Consider the following 10,931-nt stretch of genomic DNA (forward strand, 5'->3'; position numbering starts at 1 on the left):
TACTACAACAGATAACAGATGGCGTTTCATTCAAGATTTCAGAGGGCAAAAAATTCGTTGTAATACATTTCATTAAATAAATTCAATATTAATTGTTATTTGATTACACAATTAAAAAAGTAAACATAGCATGATGTTTTTCGTGTTATGTTTTGTTGTTTTGAATTGTATTATTATTTAAACAAAAGTAGTGTATGGCTCACCTGTGACAAAAAAGTGAGATAACTTGCGGCCAATTTCCATTGTGGTAGCATTCATGCGTAATGAGAAATCAGCTGATCGGCGTTGGCCCAACCTATTTAACATCCGCGTGTGCGCGGGTGGAGTGAAGTAGAGGTTAGATTCGGAGTCTACCGGCGACACTCTCTGTCGACTTTTTCAAGTATCCTCGAGGGAAAAACATTCGTTAACGACGAGATCTCGAGGTGGAAGGATAGAAACGTGACACAGAACGACCGCGTCTCGTCCGACTATGTTTCGACGTATATTTACGTCGAGCTTTCGCAGTATATCAGTAAGTTGACTGCACGTGTACGCATATACGTGTATTAGATTTGCAAATTTTAAATCCTATTGCCCTAACTACATTTTATTTCAGTTTTCTTTCTTCCTCTGATTGTATGTACATGTATAAAATATGTACTTTTTGTAATCTTGATAAACAATACGTCGTATTGGTTACAAAAAGTACATATAATGCAGCTGACTAAAGCAAACAAATTATTAATAAATGTTATATTTTCTTCATCCCCGCAGGGGACTTTTGATGTGCACAAAAGTTGGGGGTTGACAATCTTCCGGTCTCGAGTTCCGTACACTGCACACATCTACAACCATATACACTGACATACATACAATTAACACTATGTAGAAGAGTTATATTTTCAATAAGTAAAGTCTAGATGTAAATGTATGCGAGATCACTCTACGAGTTGGAAAACATTTTCTAAAACAAAAGTATTTTAATAAGAAATTCTAGATTTTGATTTATAGTACAAAAAGAATAATTTTTGAAACTAAATATTTATTAATAATTATATATATAATATTTTATATACATTATTTAAAAATTATTACTTATATGTACAGCTATCTTATCTGTATTTCAACTATTTTTATTATATTTTTAGGCTTGTTTCTTTTTTTATTAAAATCTTAATAATTATTTTATTATAAATGTTATTTATAGAAAAATGTAAGAGAAAGTCTAGCTAAAGGATAAGTAAAAGATATATGAAATATTTTTCAAAGTTTGATGAAATTGACAAATTCTTTATTCAAATTCAATTCTTATTTCTCTTGAGCAATATTTTGCATACTATAGATAAGCGATGAGACTTGGGAAGACCACAATAAGAAAGATGAATAAAACCAAATTGTTGCAGTTACTATCTCGGCTATGGAACGGACCTAATGGTGTACTTGTAGGTAAACAGGCCGAGCAAAAAATGATATCCATCTTGAGAGACAGGTTTCCTCAAGCCCAACTGATCGAGGTTACTGATGTGTCAGGTAAATTTATTTCTACTTTGTGTAATATTCCTTTAAACACATTTTTTTAAAGAAAGGAGTATTATAACAAGAAATTTACTTTGTTATTAATTTAATTATATTGTATTTTAGGAGGGTGTGGCGCTATGTTTGATATAAATGTGGTTGCTCCAGAATTCAAAGGACTTAATACCATGAAGCAGCATCGAATTATTAATGAGGTAAATTATAGTGGTTCTTTCCAAGAGAAAACTATAATTACATCAATGGAAATACAACGTTATACATTATTTTATTCGGTGAATGCTTACAGGTACTAAAGGAAGAAATTAAAGATATGCATGGTCTTCGAATACGTACGAGTATCCCGCAATCGTAAATTTTGCTACAGACAATTTTGTTGTTAGTTTCGCAAGAATAATATTAAGAATAACACCAATTTTTATGTCGAAACTGTACAAAATTCAAAGATCCACATTATGTACATTTTTATGTAGGACGTAAATTTTAAAAGTGCTACAAAAAAGAAATTGTGTAAAAGAAATAATAGGTATTAAGAAATAATAGATGTTTTTGGAATATTTTTTTTTTTCACTACAAAAGTATGATTTATTTATGTCGAAATTTGGCTTTTTAATCACGAGAAACATGATTAAAAAGATAATTTAAACACATAATGAGAAATAATAGAATCTTTACTCTTATTATTAAAAATTTGTAAAATACTGCAACATCTGTGTTATATAGTATTTTTATTATTGACTGTTATATAATAATTATGTATATTAAATATATAAAATACAAAGAATGATTGACATAATTAAGAAAATCCACTGCAAATATGAGCACTGTGAATATGTAAAAAATTATTATTTTATAATAAAATATTTATTATGAAATAATTAAGACATAATATAAAGTATTTAAGATATAGATGCGTTCAGGAAGTACAATGGTTGTATAACGATTGAGAAATCTCAAGGTAAATCAAATAAACAGCAATTATTATTAATAATATAATATATGAATAATGAACGTTTAAGATAAAACGATTGCACAACGTGAATCATTTTGAATAAAATTAAGTAATTCATCGACGTAATTATAGTATGGAGATCTATAATAAAAACTCCATAAGCATTCATTGATTGCTTTATTTTTTTTTGCTGAACCCATTCATTATATTATTTAAAAATAGATTGTAGTGTATATTAACACATTGACTGCCACGGCAATTTTCAAGATTCCGCTCTCAGATGCCAATTCGATTTATATAATATTGCTCAAAACTGTAATTTTGTATATGACAATCACCAAAAGGGATATAAAGTGTGTTTTTTGAAAAAAAAGCTCTTACACATTATCACGTAGATGGCATATGTAACAGAAATTTCTTCGTGGAAGCCATCTACGAGTTATAGTTCGTGTATACATAGACACGTTCAAACTTGTCATCGCGAAAAAAAGCGTCCAACAAAGCCATGTCGAATTTGTACACAAAGAAAAAAACGCCGAGAATCGCGATATTTCTGTCCAGCCTGTGAAGAGAAGCCAGCCCTTTGTGTAGAAGATTGTTTTAAAAAATTTGACAAAAAATAAAAAAATATTCTTTTACTTATTGATTTTTGGTACGAATAATTTTTTTTTCTTTTTTTTATATTTTCTATTTTTTTATAAATAAATTTTCTGTTTATGTAAGCCAAACTTGATTTACTTTTCTATTCCTAGAAGCCATGTATGCTTATTTACCTTGATATACCACGTGTATTCGTAGTTCACGGGAATGGCAAGCAAAACAACTACGAGATAAATCGTAGTCGGGAAGGCAGACTACGACTTATCTCGTAGGTGACAGTCAATGTGTTAAAAAATATAAATGCGTATAATTAAAATTTGAATTGCAGATTGTATACGCGTGTACGGCATTATGAAGCAATCTACTACATTTATTGCAAAGCAAAATAAGTCTTTTTTTTCTATTAATATTAAAACGTTTTATGAATATATGAAAGCATTATCGATAATATTGTATAATATTCATGTAATTTTTAAAAAATCAGGAATAACAGCCACTTAAAATTTTTGTTAAATATTGCAAGATTTATTTACAATACATAAAAGAGACATATCTGAAATAAAATAATAAAGCTAATTTGGTAAATATATCACTTTCAAGATATTATAATATCTTGAAGGACGATACCGGCAATTATGGAAGATAACAAATTAAGCGAGGGAACTCGTCAGAGCTATCATTAAAAATTATCTGTAAATAATAAATGAATAAGATCAGGGTTCTTTTTTATAATAAGCTAAACGGTTGATAAAGGCAATAGAGAGCAAGCAATGCAGTGTATAGCAGTTGATATGTCAAGTAATATAGATAAAACTAAAAGTAAAAATAAATTTTTAACGAGGTCGTTCACTTTGTACATGAAAAAAATTTATTACCAATTGTCATTTTTGCGCTGAGGAAGACTCAAATTCGAGCTCGAAACGTCGCTAACACTGCTGATAGTTTATTTATATTTTAATTTTAAATTTAAGTTTAATTCTATGTATTAAATTAATAAGATTTTTACACATACTAATTATATTCTCATACATATAACTTTTTCATTTTTTATTTTTACTTTTACTTTTATCTATATTACTTGACATATCAACTGCTATATACTGCATTGCTTGCTCTCTATTCCCTTTATCAACCGTTTAGTTTATCTGTAAATATTCTAAAAAAAGAAAAAAAAATAGGAATTATTTTAAATTAGTTTGATGCTAAGCAGAAATTTATTTCGAGATATCCTCAACACAATCCAGTCTTATATTTTCAAAATATTATTAACTCTGATGCATCAATAGAATATATTTATAAATAATGAAAACAATATTAAGAGAAACTCTAATTTACAGTCAGATTCAATCTTCAGACATTTAACATTTGATAAATTGAAAACTATTGTTAATCTGACTTTATAGTTTTGAAAAACTTTTCTTAATAATTATGCATTAAAAAGTAGCACATGTATATAAAGGATCGATAAGATTCTGATTCTGAAAGGATTACCTGTTTTGTAATTCTTTAACAAACGGTATGATTTCGTCGCTTCTCAATTAATTCCTTAGAACTTTGCTTTTTAATAAATTTTTTATTCTTTTATCTGGATAGTAGAAAACCTAAATATTTAATTAACTTCCTGGAAGGATTTTCGAATAACTTTATGAGTGTTGCGGAAAGCTTCCATTTTCTTCTATCTTTAGAATATAATATGTTTTATTTAACAGCATAGTGATATTATATTTTTATCAATCTTTATAAACAAAACGTAAATGTTCTTTAATAAGCCTTTTTGTAGGATTCACTCGGTATCGTTAATTAAAATAACACATTGTGCTATAAGTTAGATTTTACAATTTTGATCGAAATCCTAATAGATAACAAACCATCGTATAAAAAGATAATCATTCTTGAGAGATGCGTAGTGAATATAAAAAAACCTTAATTAATTAATTTAAATATAGTTAATTTAAATATTGATTTAAACAGCAATATATCAATCAACTCCCCGATATATTTAATATTAAATATATGTTTTCTTGAATATGTTTTCCTCTTACAAGCAGGGAACGGTCGGAAGTGTCTCTTACAGACTTTAATGAACTTTAAATATGTTGTAGAGCATAAAAAAATATTAGACCCATATTTTTTTTAGCGGCATATCTCAACGTTTAGGGGTTGAAACAACCCTTCGAAGAATAACGAATTTTTCGTTTTTAGCGAATATCTTTGAAAATATAAGATATATGAACAAATGTTTTATACAAAAGTTTTATGGTATTTTGTACTCTGTACCATAGTGTCATTATATTTTTTAAAAATGTCAAATTTTTTAATAATTTATCACCCCTTATTTCCCAAAATTTTGTAAGAACAAAAATTAAAGAGTATCAAAAGCCAAATCTATCCATGTATAATAATATATGGATTCCACGAATTAATTCTGAGGAAACAAGATAACTTCGTGCTATAGGCGCTGCGCTATAAATTGCGTTCTTTCTTTAGTTGTGGTACATTCAATAACTGCTTCTTGTACATATATTTGTCTTGTGCATATATTGGAACATAAAAATAGATTGATCTTAATAACATAACACGCAACATATTACATGAAATAAAGCATAAATGCAGTAACAAAAGTAACATATGTAGGTATGTTTACGTATTGCAAGAATTAAAATAGCTGTGATGCATAAAATAAAAATAGAGATTATTTTACTTCTACAGGCACAAGCGTGCATATACTGTTTTTAGCAATGAAATCACATTTAAAAATAGTCATATCATCCGAGGTTATAGCGGAAATCAACTCAATTAATATTAAATATATAGTGCAAAGAAAAATAGTTGATTACATGAATTTTGCATGATAAATTTATTTGCTCGTGTCGTATGCAAAAATCATATATATTTATATAATCAATTAGATATAAACATCCATAATGAAAACTGTCTTGTCAGTTCGTAGCTAGAAATGGAAAGTTGTCTTTTCAGTTCGTAGCTATAGTAATGTAAATAAGTGTGTTGGATTTGGATATTATGCTTTGATGAACATGTAAGTATTTATTGTCAACTTATATTACTTTCTTATTCTTGTCATTCATTGCTTAGATATTATTGAAATTATAAAAGTGCGTTAAATTATTATTATATATAATGCAGCATAGTAGTGTACGGAAAACCGAAATGAAATGGAGAAAAAATTCACTACTAATTATACAGGGTGTTCGGAAATTAAACCGACAAACTTATATGCACAAAACAAATATATGCACAAGAGGCATTTATTGAATGTGCCACAACTAAAGAAAGAATGCAATAATTTATAGCGCAGAGTCTATAGCACGAAATTATTTTGTTTCCTCAAAATTAATTCGTGGAATCCATATATTATTATACATGAATAGATTTGGATTTTAAAACTTTTTAATTTTCGTTTTTACAAAATTTTTTAAATTTTCCAAAATAAGGGATAGGGGTGGTAAATTATTAAAAAATTGACATTTTTAAAAAATATAATGACACTATTGTAAAGAGTACAAAATACCATAAAACTTGTTTATAAAACATTTTTTCATATATCTTATATTTTCAAAGATATTCGCTAAAAACGAAAAATTTGTTATTCTTCGAAGGGTTGTTTCAACCCCTAAACGTTGAGATATGCCGCTAAAAAAAATATGGGTCTAATATTTTTTTATGCTCGACATGTCCAAAGCTCATTAAAATCTGTGAGGGACACTTCCGACCGTTTTCTTGTTAGAAATTCCCCTGCCCAAATATCCCCCTCTCAGGTAATTATTGTACATATTGACATACATTTGTTCCATTTATCAGTCTTTACCCTGATTCTAGAAGTAGAGCAGTAGACGCACGTACATAAGAATATCTTACGATAATAAAATTGTTGCAAAATTTGCTGGTGCAAATCATTATTGCAACTGTCAAAGGAATTGTGAACGAATGCAAATGATGAAAACCTTGAAAATTCTGAAACATCTCAATAGACCGTTGATCAATCAAAATTCATTCTCCAACAAGTATATCTAATTTTATCTCATTATTATTTAATTGTTACCAATCGTAATAAATCATTTTAACTTCTAACTTTATATAATTCGTTTCTTTTGTTATTCTTTGTTTTTTAAACATTAATCAGTTATTAATTAGTTATCAATTTTGTTTTTGTTAGCTACGTAAATCTGAAAAAAGTACTTGTTTATGTAGAAATAAGGATTGATGTTTCCTTCGCTTTATAGATTGTTTGAAGGAAGTAAGATGGAGAGCATAAACAGAACAATGTCAACAGTGGATCCTAAAGAAATTGCACATCATTCTAATATGAAAAGTTTTTGGTGGGAAGAAAACAGTGGCATTAGGCTTCTTCATTTATTCGGTCCACTTAGAGCACAATTTATAAGAGATGGTTTGGCCAATGCTGGCATAAAATTAGAAAATCCAGCTCTTCCATTAGAAGGACTCAAGATTGCGGATATTGGCTGTGGCGGAGGTATATTGACTGAACGTTTAGCCAGAATGGGAGCATATGTAACTGGAGTAGATGCAGCGACAGAATTGATAGATATTGCTAAAGAACATGTAAAATTGGATTCCACTATATCGGAGAAAGTAAATTACATTCAAGCAAGTATAGAAGAGTTTTCATCTAAAAATGAAAAATTGTATGATGCTGTTATAGCTTCTGAGGTCGTAGAGCATGTGGAAAATGTAGATATATTTCTAGAGGTAAATTGTGTGATATAAAAACTACAAGAATCATTACATATAAATATGAACAAGTTACTTTAATTACAAGTTACTAAATTCTTTACAGGAATGTGTGAGAATTCTGAAACCTGGTGGCTCAATTTTTATAACGACAACAAACAAAACTTTAATATCTTGGCTTGGCGCTATTATAATCGCAGAATGTGTTCTCAATTTGATACCACGTGGAACTCACACATGGAATAAGTTTATTTCTCCATATGAAGTACAATATATATTGGATAAATGTAAGTTTTATACATGTTATCTATATGTGAAAGAAATGATCAAAAAAGCATTTTGTGTAATCACATCCACATATAATTATAACAAGTTTGTAATAATAATTGTTCATGCCAATACTATATTTTATAATAATTTTTCATTATTTTGTTATTATGTTTAATAGATGGCTGCAAAACTAAATTAATTCGTGGAATAAAATTTAATCCAGTAACAAATCAATTTTCTTGGTCGTCACTTACAGCTATCCACTATGGACTTCATGCAGTCAAACAAAAAGAAACTAAAATATGATAATAGCTTTTGAAAAACAAGTTTTTTATAAAACACAAAAATTTTAATATACTTTTGTGTTTATTGTTAAAAAAAAAAATATATATATATATACACACACACACACCACACACGCACATATATATATATATTTTTATATGTACATTATAATCTTAATTAATGTATCATATGTTTTTGTCTCAACTTTATATTTTACATTATAGGGATAAAACTTAAGAAAAAAAAATTTTAATAAAATTATGAAGGATTAATATATAAAACCAATATATAAAGTATATGAAGAATTATATATTTTAACAAATTTAATTTATTATATATTCAGAGGCAATATACATTTTATAATAATACAATATTATATACTGAATATCATCATATATGCGATATATATTAAATTATTTCAGAATATTGCATACATCTTTGTTTATAGACATGAAAAATATTCACACATTTAATAATGTATAGTATGGATAGTTATGTAAAAATTACAAAAATAAGAATAGAACGCTATTTAAAGGAAAATGATTTTATTTAATTGTTCGCGAAATTGTAAATTAGATCTAATTGTATGTTCTCTAATAAGCCTTTTTGTAGGATTCACTCGGTATTGTTAATTAAAATAACACATTGTGCTATAAGTTAGATTTTACGATTTTGATTGAAATCTTAATAGATAACAAACCATTCTATAAAAAGATAATCATTTGTGAGATATGCGTAATGAATATTAAAAACCTGTTAATTTAAATATTGATTTAAACAGCAATATATCAAGCAACTCCCCGACGTACATATTTAATATTAAATATATTTCCTTGAATAAGTTTTTCTCTTAGAAATTCCCCTACCCAAATATCCCCTTCTCAGGTAATTATTGTACATATATATATTGACGTACATTTGTTCCATTTATCAGTTTTTATCCTGATTCTAGAAGTAGAGCAATAGACGCACGTACATAAGAATATCTTACGATAATAAAATTGTTGCAAAATTTGCTGGTGCAAATCATTATTGCAACTGTCAAAGGAATTGTGAACGAATGCAAATGATGAAAACCTTGAAAATTCTGAAACATCTCAATAGACCGTTGATCAATCAAAATTCATTCTCCAACAAGTATATCTAATTTTATCTCATTATTATTTAATTGTTACCAATCGTAATAAATCATTTTAACTTCTAACTTTATATAATTCGTTTCTTTTGTTATTCTTTGTTTTTTAAACATTAATCAGTTATTAATTAGTTATCAATTTTGTGTTTGTTAGCTACGTAAATCTGAAAAAAGTACTTGTTTGTGTAGAAATAAGGATTGATATTTCCTTCGCTTTATAGATTGTTTGAAGGAAGTAAAATGGAGAGCATAAACAGAACAATGTCAACAGTGGATCCTAAAGAAATTGCACATCATTCTAAAATGAAAAGTTTTTGGTGGGAAGAAAACAGTGGCATTAGGCTTCTTCATTTATTCGGTCCACTTAGAGCACAATTTATAAAAGATGGTTTGGCCAATGCTGGCATAAAATTAGAAAATCCAGCTCTTCCATTAGAAGGACTCAAGATTGCGGATATTGGCTGTGGCGGAGGAATATTGACTGAACGTTTAGCCAGAATGGGAGCATATGTAACTGGAGTAGATGCAGCGACAGAATTGATAGATATTGCTAAAGAACATGTAAAATTGGATTCCACTATATCGGAGAAAGTAAATTACATTCAAGCAAGTATAGAAGAGTTTTCACCTAAAAATGAAAAATTGTATGATGCTGTTATAGCTTTTGAGGTCGTAGAGCATGTGGAAAATGTAGATATATTTCTAAAGGTAAATTGTGTGATATAAAAACTACAAGAATCATTACATATAAATATGAACAAGTTACTTTAATTGCAAGTTACTAAATTCTTTACAGGAATGTGTGAAAATTCTGAAACCTGGTGGCTCAATTTTTATAACGACAATAAACAAAACTTTAATATCTTGGCTTGGCGCTATTATAATCGCAGAATGTGTTCTCAATTTGATACCACGTGGCACTCACACATGGAATAAGTTTATTTCTCCATATGAAGTACAATATATATTGGATAAATGTAAGTTTTATACATGTTATCTATATGTGAAAGAAATGATCAAAAAAGCATTTTGTGTAATCACATCCACATATAATTATAACAAGTTTGTAATAATAATTGTTTATGCCAATACTATATTTTATAATAATTTTTCATTATTTTGTTATTATGTTTAATAGATGGCTGCAAAACTAAATTAATTCGTGGAATAAAATTTAATCCAGTAACAAATCAATTTTCTTGGTCGTCACTTACAGCTATCCACTATGGACTTCATGCAGTCAAACAAAGAGAAACTAAAATATGATAATAGCTTTTGAAAAACAAGTTTTTTATAAAACACAAAAATTGTAATATACTTTTGTGTTTATTGTTAAAAAAAAAATATATATATATATACACACACACACACCACACACGCACATATATATATATATATATATATATATATATATATATATATATATATATATATATTTTTATATGTACATTATAATCTTAATTA

The 10,931-nt window shown here is 27.7% G+C and overlaps 3 protein-coding genes across 10 annotated transcripts; all 3 read left to right on the plus strand.

The window, feature by feature from the left end:
• Window positions 1-373: 373 nt before the first annotated feature.
• LOC140670423 (bolA-like protein 3) lies at window positions 374-2,804 on the plus strand. Of its 3 annotated transcripts, XM_072901011.1 has the most exons (5): window positions 379-514; window positions 757-957; window positions 1,386-1,512; window positions 1,624-1,712; window positions 1,805-2,804. In XM_072901011.1, exons 2-5 carry the CDS (start codon window positions 913-915, stop codon window positions 1,868-1,870), a joined length of 327 nt encoding a protein of 108 aa, XP_072757112.1. In that variant the 5' UTR covers window positions 379-514; window positions 757-912; the 3' UTR covers window positions 1,871-2,804. The 3 variants fall into 3 exon arrangements, with proteins under 3 accessions (XP_072757110.1, XP_072757113.1, XP_072757112.1); XM_072901009.1 differs by lacking the exon at window positions 757-957 and having other exon boundaries at window positions 374-514; window positions 1,325-1,512; XM_072901012.1 differs by lacking the exon at window positions 757-957 and having other exon boundaries at window positions 374-514; window positions 1,805-2,800.
• A 3,193-nt stretch (window positions 2,805-5,997) lies between these two features.
• On the plus strand, window positions 5,998-8,438 carry LOC140670113 (ubiquinone biosynthesis O-methyltransferase, mitochondrial-like). Of its 6 annotated transcripts, none has more exons than XM_072900619.1 (6): window positions 5,998-6,104; window positions 6,768-6,843; window positions 6,905-7,089; window positions 7,309-7,795; window positions 7,884-8,064; window positions 8,226-8,438. In XM_072900619.1, the coding sequence occupies exons 3-6, from the start codon at window positions 7,013-7,015 to the stop codon at window positions 8,351-8,353; spliced, it is 873 nt and encodes a 290-aa protein (XP_072756720.1). In that variant the 5' UTR covers window positions 5,998-6,104; window positions 6,768-6,843; window positions 6,905-7,012; the 3' UTR covers window positions 8,354-8,438. The 6 variants fall into 6 exon arrangements, with proteins under 6 accessions (XP_072756720.1, XP_072756717.1, XP_072756721.1 ...); XM_072900618.1 differs by having other exon boundaries at window positions 6,002-6,104; window positions 6,685-6,843; XM_072900617.1 differs by having other exon boundaries at window positions 6,004-6,104; window positions 6,647-6,843.
• An 852-nt stretch (window positions 8,439-9,290) lies between these two features.
• LOC140670191 (ubiquinone biosynthesis O-methyltransferase, mitochondrial-like) lies at window positions 9,291-10,873 on the plus strand. Its single transcript, XM_072900762.1, has 4 exons — window positions 9,291-9,469; window positions 9,689-10,175; window positions 10,264-10,444; window positions 10,606-10,873. Exons 1-4 carry the CDS (start codon window positions 9,393-9,395, stop codon window positions 10,731-10,733), a joined length of 873 nt encoding a protein of 290 aa, XP_072756863.1. The 5' UTR covers window positions 9,291-9,392; the 3' UTR covers window positions 10,734-10,873.
• The last annotated feature ends 58 nt before the right edge of the window (window positions 10,874-10,931 follow it).

Source organism: Anoplolepis gracilipes, chromosome 10, assembly GCF_047496725.1.
Source record: "Anoplolepis gracilipes chromosome 10, ASM4749672v1, whole genome shotgun sequence".
NCBI lineage: Eukaryota > Metazoa > Arthropoda > Insecta > Hymenoptera > Formicidae > Anoplolepis > Anoplolepis gracilipes.